The sequence below is a fragment of the Monodon monoceros genome, unplaced genomic scaffold (genome assembly GCF_005190385.1).
Source record: "Monodon monoceros isolate NGI ecotype Baffin Bay Population unplaced genomic scaffold, NGI_Narwhal_1 Super_Scaffold_2, whole genome shotgun sequence".
Lineage (NCBI taxonomy): Eukaryota > Metazoa > Chordata > Mammalia > Artiodactyla > Monodontidae > Monodon > Monodon monoceros.
In genome coordinates, this window is record NW_021703776.1 from 83116493 (window position 1) to 83131625 (window position 15133).

The window sequence follows — 15133 nt, forward strand, 5'->3', positions numbered from 1 at the left end:
TTTTTTTTTTTCCTCCCAACAAGCTGTCCTTTTTTGGTATGTTTTTTCATCCTTTTCACCAGTAAAATTTATGAGCATTTATTTAAAAGAAAAAAACATTGGAAAAACTGAAGAGAGAAAGAGCGATTATACATATGGAAAGCTATAAAGAACCACAGTGAATGTGCTGTGGTTATTGCTTTCTTAAAAAAACAAACTAGGCAGGCAGTTTGGAATGTGAAAGAGTCCTGTGTGAGGGCAGGGCAGGCGGCAGAGGCCAAGGGTGATGCACTAATGGCTGGGGTCCTGGGAGTCCCGTGAGGTGCTGTCCATTTCCCCTGTCCTCCTCCGTCTCCCCTCTGACCACCCCATACAGGGCCAGAGAGAAAATGAATTTACCGAAAAATAAAATTAAAAATTAAAAAGCTTCTTTAGAAAAATAAGAAGGCCCAGGCAGCCACTTAGTACAAACTGAGGGAAAAACCAGTGAACCTAGGGCCTGTCAGTGCTTGACAAACTGGTGAGGACATGTTCCTCTTGTAGGTGATGGTGGGGGGGGGGGGTGTCCTGAAGGACAACTCCAGCCTGTTTGCCTTCAGAGTCTCCTTACCCCAGGATTCGGGACCATCCTTGGGAATGATGATACAAAGCTATTTGTTCGGCTTGTCCCTCACTAACTTCTCCCCAGGGTCTGCACTCGGCCTCTTGCTCTCTCCTAACCAGCTTTACCAACTTCTGTGGCTCTCATCCACCCACCCATCAGCCCACCTCCCTCAATTCCCCAAAGCATAGCCAAGACCACAGGGTAACATCTCACAAAATTTTACTTGGGAATACAGAAGGGAAATGCAATGTAGAAAATAAAGCACTTAAATTGGATGCTGGAGATTGCTGTCATTGGGGTTGGTTCATGTTCCTTCATGAGGTATCCCCTACAGCCTTCATTCTCCTTGACACTCTGCCTGCTCCCACATTGCCCCCAAGTGTAGCAATGCACCCTCAAGTGCTCCCCAGCTCTTCTCCCAGGCTCAGGCAGAGGCAAACCTCCCCTTCCCCGTTTTTCCTTCTACACACGGGACATTCCTGCTTGGCTTCTCTCTCTTTTGCATCTCTGTTCTGAGATTTGGGCTCTGACTTGACTTTTTTTTTTTGCGGTACGCGGGCCTCTCACTGTTGTAGCCTCTCCCGCTGCGGAGCACAGGCTCCGGACACGCAGGCTCAGCGGCCGTGGCTCACGGGCCCAGCCGCTCCGCGGCACATGGGATCTTCCCAGACCGGCGCATGAACCTGTGTCCCCTGCATCGGCAGGCGGACTCTCAACCACTGCGCCACCAGGGGAGCCCTGACTTGACTTTTCCTAAAGACCCACTGGAGTGCTGCTCCCTCCAGATGACTCTTCCTCCAAAGAAAAATTCTGCCTCCATTCTGGGGACAAACACTGCTAGCTGCTTTAAAACGACAGTTCCACAGCTTCAAAGCAAACAAATAGGCTCTGCTGGACACTCAGTTACGAAAGCAAAACTCAAGGAGGCTGCTGATGGGCCTCCACCTCCTCGTCTTCCACGTCACCCCCACCTCCACCCCACAACCCCCTGCTGCAGCTTCAACAGGATGTGGTCCCTCCCAGCCTACACTACCCTGGGGACACTTACCCACTGCAAACCCCAGGACCCCTGTGGCTCTATTCTGCTCTTCCCACAAACCTGGTGAGCCTCTCTCCACCCTGCCCAGACCTGTCACGATGGCTGAGATTTGTCTGGGGGTAAAAATACAAATGTCCCAGAATCATAAAGTGTCACAGCTGGAAGGGACCATGGAGATCATCCTGACCAACTCCCTCCCTTCGTAGATGAGGAAACCGAGGTCCAGGGATGTATAGGGACCTGCCCCAAATCATATGCTGGGTTTGTGGCAGTCTACTTTTACAAGGCATTCCTCTCCCATTTTGCTCTCTTCTGAAGTTAGACAATGTCTGCGTGAGCTGGGTACTTTTTTCTTTCTTTTTCTTTTTAAAAAAATTTTATTGGAGGATAGTTGATTTACAATGTTGTGTTAGTTTGAGGTGTATAACAAAGTGAATCAGTTATACATATACATATCTCCACTCTTTTTTAGATTCTTTTCCCATATAGGCCATTACAGAGTATTGGGTAGAGTTCCCTGTGTGATACAGTAGGTTCTTGTTAGTTATCTGTTTTATAGCTGGGTACTTTTTTCAATCACATGTGACAGAAAACCTACTTGAAAAAGCTTGAGGAAAAAAAAGAGAATAGAATTTGTTGGCTCATCCCTAGAGCTGGGGTGGGGGTGGGGTGGCTAGGTCCACCTGAATCACATGGCCTCGGAGTTGGGAAGGATGGACCCTCAGGGAAAAAGGAGATGCTGTTATCAGGAGGAGGATACTCGGTGGGGCAAATGAGAGATGTCCTTTACAGCCCACCACTTGGCTGCCTCAAATTCCCATATAGACTTCTTTTCCCACATGCACACTTTACCACGTACAGCCTTAAACACACTTGCCAAAGGGGGATAGCTGAAGTCTCATCCATCCACTTCTTGCAGCCATTCTGACTGCACCCGTTTGTGCTCTCTTCAGAGTTCTCCCTTGCCCACTGTCCCTCTTTGATCTCTAATATGGACATGGGGGACTGCTTCTCCTTATGCCGCTTTAACAACCCATTTTCTAGGTTTTGGTTTGGGAGTCTCTAAGCATTGCCTTAGAGCTTCTGTTGACCATGCCTGGACATTCTCTGGCAACAGGGCTGCCACGGATAGTTGCCCAGTTTGTGCACTGCACAAAGGTATTCTGCTGAGGACAAGGGATGATGTCTGTCCAGAGTGGGTGGGGTGCCTTTCTCCATTTCACATAAAGGCTCCCCTGGGCTAAAATTTATTGTCTTCTGACAATACAAGTACTTTAAAAGCTTAGTAAGTCCACCAGTTAGAATGCTTTTTACAGCAACAACAGAAATCCCAATTAATGAAAAGAAAATGAATATTCTTTCATATTATATAGTCCGAAGGTGGGGCAACAGACTTGACAATATTCGAGAAAGGTACCTCCTTCTCAAGAGTGGGGAAATGTTTTCTAGAAGCTTCCTCACTGGCCTCCCCTCACATCTCATTGACAAAACTGTGTCACGTGCCCACCTCTAAACCAATCACTTCACGTGCAAAAGAGAATGAGATTCCTTGAAGATTGTCTTAGACCAATCTTAGAATTTATCCCTAAGCTGGGAATGGGGTGACTTTCCTGAGGGTTGACACCTGCATTCAATCTGGGTTTGCTCAGCCAGCAGGAAGGAGAAAGGGATGCTGAATGCTTGTCCACGTGGAAACAGCAGGTCTTTCGTCTATTTGCACTCAGGCACTTACCCAGTGACTTGTCCTTGAATCTAGATGCCGGCCTGGTGGTTTCTTTCTCATGCTAATAGGTCTTGGTGCTCTGCCTGTTCCCCCAGCTTTCAGCCCAATGGCCCTCATCCTTTGCCCTTGCTCTGGACCGATGTCAAACATACCCATGGGTAGAGAGGCACAGTTGTGGCCATCTGCCCCAGATTCCAGTCTAGCAAATTGGTCTTTACCAAAAGGCAATTTTCAGCTTACTGAGGTGCTTTGGAGGGACCCCAGGAATTAGGCTTAATTCCCACCTGAGACCCACATTCCTCTGCCACTGAGCTTTCAGCTTCCTGCCAGTGCTGGCCTTAATTTCAACTTGCAACATTGAATTAATCTTTTCCAACCTTGCAAGAAAATAGACTATATGACTCTTGGACAACTTAGATTGCTGGCTGGAGGCAGCAAGAGGCCCCTTGGCGAGGCAGTGCCTTCCCCCCACCCCTTTTCCAATGGTCTTGTCTTTTCTGGAAGAAATTCACAAAAGGCCAAGAGTTAGCCAACACACCCTTCAACATGTGTAGTGTGCATGAAACATTAAAAATTATAGGACCGCTTTTGATTTAGAAATAGAAAAAGAAATATTGTTTTCATAATGCAAACTAAAGAAAGGCTCTACAAAACTTTCTTTCCTAGTGGGGAACAGATTAGAGCAGCTCGAGGGGCTTCCTTGGTGGCGTAGTGGTTAAGAGTCCACCTGCCAATGCAGGAGACACGGGTTCGAGCCCTGGTCTGGGAAGATCCCACATGCCACAGAGCAGCTAGGCCCAGGTGCCACAACTACTGAGCCTGCGCTCTAGAGCCCACGAGTCACAACTACTGAAGCCCGTGCACCTAGAGCCCGTACTCCGCAAAGAGAAAAGCCACCGCAGTGAGAAGCCCGCGCACCACAACAAAGAGTAGCCCCTGATCCCCACAGCTAGAGAAAACCTGTGCGGAGCAATGAAGACCCAACACAACCATAAATAAATAAATAAATAAATAAATAAAATTTAAAAAAGAACAGCTCGAGAGCACTGCAGGGCACTAAGAGATGAGGGGGACTGAGGGATGGGTGAGACCTGGTTCCTGGTCTCAGGAAATGTCTAGTCTCATTGGGGAGACAGAAATAACACTCTAGGAACAATTAAGGAGAAATAAATATCAGTTTGTGCTCAAGAACCAAGCAGTGTGATAAACACCACTTCCCTTCCATCCCTGGCAAAATCCAGTCATTAAGACCCAGATCAAGTTTCACTTTCTTGGTAAAGTCTTCCCTGGACACTCTTGGATGAGCCCATAGTTCTAAGTCCATACCCCTACTGGTACTTTTCACTTCATATCACAGGAAATGCACTGCTCAGGTCTCCTACAGCAAGGAGAGCAACCCAGTGAGTGTCTTTTATGTTTAATCCTGTCTTGGTGACAGCTTCTTGGAGACCTGTTGGAGAACCAACATGTTGGTTGGTTACTTCTGCCTTTCCCGCTAGACTGTGAGCTCTCTCAGCTCCCTGACAAGTCAGTGGGGAGTATCACCGTTGTATGATGTGGTCACACTTCCCACGGGCTGTTCGCAGCTAGTGACTGAGCACAATGCGGCACTAGTACCAGCATTCCTATAGGACGTAGGGCTCCCTGAACTGCAATGTTGGCTCCAAGATTCAGAACTGCACTGCTGCCTGAGTTCCTCCTGCCCAATCCTCTCCCGGATGTCAGACCTGCAACGAGGTAAGGCTCTTCTCTCTCCCCTTTATCCTTCATGGATGTGTCTCCCCATGAATCTCTTGCATGCTTAATCCTGTCTTGTTGACCCACAGCTTTCTTGGAAAGCCTGAGAGGACACAAGTTAGTTGGTTACTTCTGTCTTCTCCATTAGACTGAGTTCTGTGAGATCAGGGGCCCACCCGTCTGCTTCGGGCATCATCTCAGGGTGGAGCACAGGACCTGACCCAGAGGATGAATGAGCAAAGAGATGAACATTCAGAAAAGGGGCAGGTAGGTGAGAGAGAAAGAAGCCAGAGGAAGCTTCAGGGAGGTGGTAAGCCTTGCCTGGGGTCTGGAGGGCAGGAAAGGCTGCCAGAGTAGAAAGGAACAGTCTTCATGGAGGCTCAGTATCTGTTGAGGATGGATTCAGTGTTTCATCATCTTCCCAGAGCTATGCTCAGGAGAGAGTTGTGGGTAACTGTAATGGGGTCACTCTGCCTTGGCATAGGAAGGTTGGACCATAGGAGGTGGGCTAGGGAGGCTAGAGAGAAGAGATGGAAACCAGAAAGGGCCGCCTTCGTTGTTGGCAGTGCCCAAGCCTGAGGCCCTGACCCAGAGCAGGGCCCCCAGATGCTGCTGGGGAACCGCTGGGGCCCTGGTGGATTAGGGCGGATTTGTGTTAGATGTCTCTGCAATGAGGTCAGCATCCAGAGCCAGAGCAAATTCCCCATTGTGAATTCCAGTGTCTCCTATACAGTGTGCAGTCCCAACAGGGTTCTGGCCCCGGTTCCCACCACCGCACTTTCTACTCAGAGGACATCTGGTTACAGTTCCCATCAAGGGCAACCCTTGATCCCGGAGCCCTAGAGCAGTGGGGGTGGAGGGAAACTTCTGCTTCTGTGCTGTGGCCTGATTCCCACAAGGCCACTGAGACTGGTAAGAGTGGGGCTGGGAAGTTTCCTTCACGGGGTTGTACCCTAAAGGTCAGGCAGCCCTGGACAAAGCCCGTGTGGTGAGGAGCCAGGAAATCTGGGGGCTGGCTGGGGTCCCAGAAGGTCCCATCCTGCTCTCTCATAGGAACAAAAGAGCTGGTGCTCAGGGAAATGGGAGAAGAGGACACCTCACATGAGGCTGCAGCTGGTGTGGCCACTCCAGAGTCCTGGCTCCTTCTCCATTGCCGGGTCAGTAAACAGGACCATAGGGTCTGTGGGCTGCAGGGCTCTGGGCAATCAGGACTCCAGCTGGGAGGCCTCAAGCCCTAGCTGACCCTCAGGCCCAGGATGGCCCCTCATGGCCAGGGGTTGAGGCCTGGCTTATCTCTCCAGCTGTCCTGTTCCCTGCCACTTTATCAGGGAGAGTGGGTAGGTGTCAGAGCTTGGAACTCCCACCTCTCCCTCCCCGTGGGATAGAGCCCAGGTGCAAGTGGAAGGACAACTCTTGGGCACAGCCAGGAGACCTCTGTCCTGGGAGAGTTTAAAAGGCCCCAGGACCTTCTCCGCCTCAACTGACCTTCCCAACTGGCTGTAGCATGCAGGGGCTGCTGATTTTGAGCGTGCTGCTGGGGGCTGTCCTTGGCAAAGAGGACTTTGTGGGGTAGGAGCATGGAGAGGAAGGGGTGCTCAGAAGGGAGATAGGGAGGACTTAACCCCCAGCCAGCATCTGGAGGAGAGGGACAGACAGACACATGGGAAGATGGTCAGAGAGGAGCAGACTAGCACATCCTGGAAGGCAGGCTGACCGGGGACCAGGACTGAGAAGGGGTCAGGTCTCTTAGGACAGCCTCTTGAGCCCTGGAGAATATCTGAGCTCTGAGGAGGACTCTTGAGAAGAGGAGGCAGGAGGAGGCCTAGCTAGCTTTAGAGAGAAAGAGTCTAAGCTGGGATAGGGACAGCAGCAGTGTCCAGAAGGTTCCGAGGAGCCCAGGCCTCCCGTCACTAGGGTCCCTCGTGCTTCCCCTGCTCAGCCCAGAGGACTGAGGCCCAGCCGCCCTCCTCCCACCTGGGGAGCACGCATAGCCAGTGGGAGCTGCTCAGGCCCTCAGTCTCCCCTCCCGCTCTGCCCAGGCACCAGGTGCTCCGAATCTCTGCGGCCGATGAAGCCCAGGTACAGATGGTGAAGGAGCTGGAGGACCTGGAGCACCTACAGGTTAGAGGATGTGGGAGCTGCCCTGAGGCCCCAGGGTACGTCTCAGGGCAGATGGGCTCGCCTCAGACCCCCTCCCACCTGGGGCCAAATGGGGCCTGGGCTCTCTCTCCCCAGCCACCCAGGAGGGAACCATGGGACTGATCCCTGTTAGGAAGTGACTTAAACTTCCCAGTGCTAGAATCTTGCTGCCTTTGAGCATCTGAGCAAAAGAGCCCCCCACACCGCCCCAACTTCTAATTCTTCTCTCTCCCTTGCTGCCTCAAAGCCTCTCCACTCTGCTTCCTGGGCCATTTCCCTGACCAAACTGGACTTTGTCCAGCACCCAGGGATTCCCTGCATCCTCTTCCCCTAACAGCTGTGCCCCATCCCCAATTATATGGGAAATTCTGGTGCCGACACCCCGTCCCAGGCAGACCCTTTCCCAGCCCGCTGTGACAGTGGCTCTTGTCCTCCCCAGCTGGATTTTTGGAGGGGCCCTGCCCAGCCAGGATCCCCCATCGACGTCCGAGTGCCCTTCCCCAGCATCCAGGCTGTCAAAGTCTTCCTGGAGGCCCATGGCCTCAGATACACAATCATGATAGAGGACGTGCAGTCGCTGCTGGACGACGAGCAGGAGCAGATGCTCGCCTCCCGGAGCTGGGCCCGCAGCACTAACACCTTTAACTACGCCACCTACCACACCCTGGAGGAGGTGAGGGACCCCGGGGCCCCCCTCCACAAGCACCAAGCTCTTCGTCAGACTGGCAGAACGCGCCAGGGCCAGCCTGGGTGTGCGTGACATCTGCTCTGTCACCATGTGGCCTCGAGGCTCTGGGTCGTGGCTCCTCCGCATTCAGGGCTCACAGCAGGCTCGCTAACAGAGCTGCTAAGGGAGGCATCCAGGTGCCCGGAAGCCATGGAGGCAGCCTTCCCTCCTCTGCCTCCTCAGATCTATGACTTCATGGACTTGCTGGCGGCCGAGCACCCACAGCTTGTCAGCAAGCTCCAGATCGGCAGCAGCTACGAAGGCCGTCCCATCTACGTGCTGAAGGTAATGGGCACCTGCAAGTGGATGTACGTGAGCACATCTGCAAGACTGGGCACCCACATCTGTGCGTAGGCACCCATGGGTGAGCCCAGGGTTACAGAGAACACACTGTTATATGGACTCCCTGTGTAGCATAGGTGTGTGCATACCAGTACACACACAATTTAAACTTTTAGGTGACGCAAGTGTTTCCAGTCAAGTGTCACATTGTGGGAAGTATCCCAGTGTCTGGTAGTCCAGATAAAATGTTTTGTTTGTGACCTCCGACAGAGAACTATGTATGGGCATTGGAACACGGAGGGGCCCGAAAGTCTGGCTGAGTCATTATTTGCGCCAAGCTTGAGCTGAGGGCAGGAGGCAAAGCTCTGCAGGATCCCGGTCCAGACCCACTCCCACATCCCACCTGAGTGATGGTCCCACAAACAGAGCCTCAACCTGAGATACCAGAGAGCAGACAGCCTCTGGGTGGGGGTGCACTCCCCTTCAAGGAGGTGAGACAGGGCCCCAGCTGAACTCTTTCCTGCTCTTCTCATCCAGTTCAGCACTGGGGGGAACAACCGTCCAGCCATCTGGATTGACACGGGCATCCATTCTCGGGAGTGGGTCACCCAGGCCAGTGGGGTCTGGTTTGCAAAGAAGGTAAGCCTACGGAGGCGAGGGTGCTCTTGCCTGGTAGGGCATCGGTATCCAAGGCCCATAGAAGCCCTGGCCCCTGCTTCCATCCAGAAGCAATGACCACAGAGGGAGGTCGAGGGCAGGCATCCATTGCTCTAGCATGGCAGATTCCTGGCCTCGCCCGCTCTGCCCCTCTGCTCCCCAACCTCCACCAGATCACACAAGACTATGGCCAGGACCCAGCTTTCACTGCCATTCTGGACAACATGGACATATTCTTGGAGATCGTCACCAACCCTGATGGTTTTGCCTTCACCCACAGCAAGGTACAGGCCTTCTCCTCTTCTTGGGGAAAGCAGGGTGGGCCTCTGTCCTCTGAGCCCCACAAGCTACACACCCCTAATCTCAACTCCCAGAAGTTGAGAGAGGGACAAACAGACCTGTCCTCCTAGACTAGGGCTTCTTGACCTTGGCATTCTTGACATTTGGGGCAGAGAGTTCTTCATGTGTCGGGGGCTGTCCTGCGCAAGCAGCTTCCTGACTGACTCAAGCCCCCAGATGAGACAACCGAAAACATCTTCAGATATTGCCAAATGTCCAGGTTGTGGGGGACAGGACTTTCCCCAGTGGAGACACACTGCCCAGACCTTCTTCCCTGGTTCTACTTTATGTCTATGGGACAGCATGCTACCAATCAATTTTGTAAGGGGCTGGGGGGTGGTGGTTGCCACATGCCTTCCTCTTTCTGCCAGTAGAACCCCCTGGCCAAATGCCATCCATCGTCTCCTCCATTTTCCTTCAGCCAAGAGCCCCCTTTGCAGACCTTCCTCCCTGACAACCAGTTGAAAGTGGCTTCTGATTCCATACTGTGTCCACACCCAGGCTCCAGATTGGGGCTCTGTGTTGATTGTGGCCTCTGTTGGGTGGCTGATCACTTTTCCTTTCTCAGAATCGAATGTGGCGCAAGACTCGATCCCTGACGTCGGGCTCCACCTGCATTGGGGTGGACCCCAACAGGAACTGGGACGCTGGCTTTGGGAGTAAGGCCCAGTGTGGTTTGGGGAGCAGGGATGGGACACCCCAGAATGGCTTCTTACTGTCCTTTGTCCTGTCATCCCCCAACCCTCTCCTGCCCCAGCAGTGGAGGCACATGGGTAATGTTGGCCTCTCCTCCAAGGTGCACAGTGAGGAAGGTGGCCCTCTGAGATCTGCTTGTCCCTTGCCTGTAAAGTCCTTCCCAATGGAACTGAGGTCTGAAACCAATCTATTGGTTGTCTAGCGTAACTTCAGCTCCTTCCCTCTGTGGTCATTTCACTGCAGGAACTGGTGTTGCTTGAGGAGCCCTTCCTACCTCCCTGGGCATGTCCATCAGCTTTGTCCAAGTTTGGCTGGGGAGGGAGGCAGGACCCCCAGCTTATAAAAGGCTTCTGCCCTTTCCTTATCCGGGGTGGGGGTGAGCCCTCCTGCATCTCAACTCATGCAAAGACCAGAAGCCATGGAAGCTACATTGCTTGGGTGTAAGGAATGCCAACTCTCCCCTCCCACAGAGGCGGGAGCCAGCAGCAACCCCTGCTCGGAAACTTACCATGGCAAGTTTGCCAATTCCGAAGTGGAGGTCAAGTCCATCGTGGACTTTGTGAAAGACCACAGGAACATCAAGGCCTTCATCTCCATCCACAGCTACTCCCAGCTCCTCTTGTATCCCTTTGGCTACAAAAGAGAATCACCTGCAGACAAGGATGAGCTGGTACGTGCTGATCCCTGCTTGCCCTCTCATCCCAAAGGCAGCTTTGGGTGGGCCTGGGTTTATCCATCAAACCTGCTTAAGGTACGAGGCCCTGCACTGTGCCTAGCACCCCTTTCTCCCATGGACCCCTGATGGCTTGAGAAGACCAGCAGGGCCGACTAGCCTTTCTGTCTGGAAAGCTGAGGCACAGGGTGGTTGAGTCACTTCTGTCACATGACAGAGGAAGGGGTAGGGGTGGACTTTGAGCTTGTACCACAAGTTTAAACTTGGAGCTGCAGGGTGACCAAAGGGCAGTGAAGTAGCAGCCAGACATCCCACAAGGTCACATCCTGCTGAGTTCCCGGGTCTGACCCTGCAGGGCCCAACAGGTTCCATGCTCTCTGCTGGGGGCCAGCTTCTGCAGGGTATGTGCTCCTGGGTCATCCTGCCAGTCCCCAGGATACCCTGGCCCTGCGGTTCTGGGGGTCTGGCACGGCTGGCCATGACAAGCAGTCTTGCTTGGCGTTTTCTCCAGGATCAGGTGGCTAAGTCTGCTGTTGAGGCCCTGACCTCTCTGTATGGGACCAAGTTCAAGTATGGCAGCATCATCACAACAATTTGTAAGTAGTTGCATTGTCTCTGTGGGTGGTCTGGGAGGAAGCTCAGCTGGCTTTCCCCGCTGGAGGAAGTGTCTCTCCTGCAGGAGGTAGCCAAGGGTTCCCCAACCTGGGAGCATGGGTGAGGAGAACAACCCTGGCCATGCCTGACTACTGCTGGCTTGGTGGGCAGCGGGGCCCTTTCCTCATGTGAACTCTGCCTTCCTCGATACCTTCAGACAAACCCTTCAGTTCCTCTGAGAACTCTTATCTTGGGGTTAAGTTCAGCTTCATGCATGGAGCGGGTAGAGAGTTCTGCTGGCCTTTGTATTGTAGATCCCTAAGAAATTCAACTTAAAAAATACTCTTCCTCCAATGCCCTTCAGTTAGAGAACATATCCTATCTTTTCCCAGCTTACTTATCCATGCACTGCCCCTGAGAGGAGGACTGCTACATCAACATGGAATTAAGTCAACAAATGTTTATTGAACACCTATGATACACCAGGCCTTGTTTTGTGTGCTTGGGATACAGTTGGGAATAAAAATAAGCCAAGATCAGGAAACCTCCATTCTAGCCAGCCACGACAATAAACATGAATAAGGAAATGATACCATGTGTTAGGTGACAAGTGCTGGGAGAAAAAGAACTACTAGGACAGGGTGAGGGGACTCAGGAGTACTGGGGGTGGAAGCAGGGCAGGTGGACTGAAGCATAGGCCTCATTGAGAGAGTGAAATTTGGGCAAGTATTGAAGGAAAGGAGGGATGGAGCTAAGAGGCTATTTGAGGAAGAGCCTTCCAGGCAGAGGAATCTTCTAGAACAAAGGCCTTCCCGTGTGCCCTGACCTGGCGTGTATGGGAACGGCAGGAAGAGCACAGAGACCCAGTGGCTACAGCAGAGACAGGTGGCGGGGATGGCAGCGGGGGTTGAGGTTGCAGTGTTCAGATCCCATTGAGCCCTGAAGAGACACAGCAAGCTTGTGGCTGACAGGAGGTGAGAGTACTGAAGAAGCAGGGTGCAGGGACACACCTCAGACTTCCTGCCCCAAGTGTCCAGTTCTGGGGGTGAGTGAGTCACAGTCTCACCTGGGGCTGGCCTTACTTTTGGACTCCAGGCCTTCTTTGGAAACTGTTTTAACCCTGAGTCAAAAGGTTTTTGCTTCGTTCAATATTGTGGAGTTAAATTCTGATATGCAGCCACCTCCCTCTCCCCTGCCCGATCCTGCAGCTGCTTTGATACGCACTGCAAATCTGTCTGCAAAAGACAGACGAGGGGCTTTTGCTTTGACTCTGACCCTTGCACTTTCCCCCTGCAGACCAGCATCTGGGGGACAGTCCTGGTTACCCAAGTGGGCAACTCTGGTATATGTGGGGGCTTGACCCAAGTGGCTGTTAGACGGAGGTGGCTTTCAAAATCATGGGAGCTTCCTTGCATGACCCAGTGAGAGGAGAACCATTGCTGGTCTGCCTCTCTGGGCCTCTTGGACTAAGACCCTTCAGGGGAGCTTCTTGGGAGGAAGCCAGGCTGCTTGGTCAACAGATGCTGACTCCAGTCAACAGTGCACGAGGCTCTGGGCTTTGGACCATTAGCCCAGCCCATGCAAATGTTTTCAAGCGAGTGACCTTTGTTCTGCCGGTCTGCTCCTGCCCCAGACCCAGCCAGTGGAGGCACCATTGACTGGACCTACAACCAGGGCATCAAGTACTCCTTCACCTTCGAGCTCCGGGACACCGGGCGCTATGGCTTCCTGCTGCCGGCCTCCCAGATCATCCCCACGGCCCAGGAGACATGGCTGGCACTTCTGACCATCATGGAGCACACGCTGAATCACCCCTACTGACCCGGCCCTTCAGCGCTGTCTTCCTCCTCCTCTCCGTCCCCACCCAGGCAGCCAAATAAAGTTTGAGTGTACATGGACCAGAATGGGGCTCATGTGTGGGAATGCATGTGGCACGTCTGCCTTTTCAAGCTGTGGCAGAAGTGATTTAGTTCCTGCAGGTCTCACTGGAAACGTGTGGGTAGTTGGACTAGATGACCCTTAAACTCCCCTGCATTCCAAGGTCCTGTGAAGTTGTATCCAAGTGGCATCTGTTTTAATTAGACCACCCTGAGCTCAGCTCGTCAGTGGGGTGATCTGTTCATACCTTAGGAGCAAGCAGCAGCCACAGCTGCTAACCAAATGCCCGGCACCCCGCAGTGGTGAGGAATTCAGCTTGTACAATAGTGTAGCTGGTTGGATCCATTCATCTACAAAAGCAATAACCCTGAGTACAAACTAGAATAATCCTGGTGGCCAGTGTTGTCCCAAATCAATGTTGCAGCCAGGTAAAGCAAATTTCTATAGAGCAAAGTATGGTCTCCCACTCCTAATTAAGTTGGAAGGACACAATTGGGTTAAATGGAATCATTTACTGCAGATAAAGAACAAACACCAATCCCAGGGCATTTTATTAATTGAAGTGTATCAGGAAGACTTTGCCTTTAGAGACAGAAGTAGTTTACTTCTCACTGCCCCATCCTTTCTAGCATCTCCTGCTACATTGTCTCCTCTTCCACTCACCACCACTCATTATCGCTAGCAAAATTTCTCAAACGTAAGGCTCTCCTCTCCTTCCCCATACCCTCCACAGCTCCTAGAATTTGGCTTCCCTCCCTTGGCTTGGTGATTCTGGTGGCTGTGATATCACACTTAGTGGCTAGCACCACAGCACATAGCATATATCTCAACTTTTTTTCAAAGCAAGAATCTACATTCCGTTTCCTCCAAATCTCTTAAGGTGTGACTGTCAAGCAGGGGGTTCCTCCCACTGAACTTGCTGGGAAGTGGATGGGGGGTGGCTTGGTAGCTTCCCAAATAGGGGGGCTGGGGTAAGGATGGCAGCCTTTCCCTATATCAGTCAGATGAAGTATCACAATGCATCCATCTTCACTGACTTAAAATCTGTGTCTTTTTCACATAAAATAGCCTGAAGATCAAACGATTTTTTCTTTTTTTTTTTAAAGGCCCATTGGGGAATTTTCATCTTGGAGGTTTTTTATAATTTTTAATTTTCTAAAATTGAGGTGTAGTTGATTTACAGTATATATTAGTTTCACATATACAATATAGTGATTCAAAATTTTTATAATTATACTCCATTCATTTTTTTATTTTAATTTTTTTTTGCTACCAAACATTCTAAAAAACAAAAAGAATGAGGCTGACTATACATATAGTACACATAAAGTTATACATATATAAGTTTATGAGGCAAGGTTAAATGGTGTTTCAGCCTTTACAGAAGGATGATCTAAAGATTTTATGACACTTCCTTCAAGTTATCTTTTGGGAACCATTTCCCTTCAATTTATGTAGATAAGCTGAAACCCACTGTAATGGCTCAGTTTGGGCAAGTAAAAAAAAAACGAAGCTGATCTTACTGTTTAATAAAGACTGATAAGTGAAAAAGTATTAAGTTAGCAAGACAATATATCATTTTACGAAATTGGATTACTTAGGCTTCAAGGGTAGAATTGCTTAATTTAAAAGAAACTGTACTCCCTGATGGCAGAGACCACTTGATTTGGCATTCAATCTCCAAAACCATCAACAGTACTTGACATACAGATACCCCATAAATATTTGTTGAATGAATGTTCTCCACATATACTAGAGAACTTATAAATTTTATAATCTTTATTTTGTAGGCTTGCAAGTCATTTTGAATTTCCCTGAGTTGTAGTTTAGAAAGTAAGGCTCTGAGCAAGTAAGAGTCTTAAGAAAGCTGAAAAGACAGGAGTAAAGCACCAGAATGAAAATTCCATGAGGGCAGGGATTGTGCTGTTTTGCTCAACACTCAATTTCTACTGGTTGGCCAAGTACATGACACAGAGTAGGCACTTAATAAATGCTTGTTAAATGGAGACACGGAAGTCATTAACATTTCTTTTTCTATTTTCAACTACAGGAAGAACTTTCCAGTT

At 50.9% G+C, this 15133-nt stretch overlaps 1 protein-coding gene across 2 annotated transcripts; it reads left to right on the top strand.

The window, feature by feature from the left end:
- Positions 1-5310: 5310 nt before the first annotated feature.
- Positions 5311-13100, top strand: CPA1 (carboxypeptidase A1). Of its 2 annotated transcripts, XM_029233851.1 has the most exons (11): positions 5311-5349; positions 6136-6239; positions 7122-7203; positions 7661-7894; positions 8132-8233; positions 8768-8869; positions 9061-9171; positions 9795-9885; positions 10393-10592; positions 11107-11191; positions 12823-13010. In XM_029233851.1, exons 1-11 carry the CDS (start codon positions 5311-5313, stop codon positions 13008-13010), a joined length of 1338 nt encoding a protein of 445 aa, XP_029089684.1. The 2 variants fall into 2 exon arrangements, with proteins under 2 accessions (XP_029089684.1, XP_029089686.1); XM_029233853.1 differs by lacking the exons at positions 5311-5349; positions 6136-6239 and adding an exon at positions 6569-6651 and having other exon boundaries at positions 12823-13100.
- The last annotated feature ends 2033 nt before the right edge of the window (positions 13101-15133 follow it).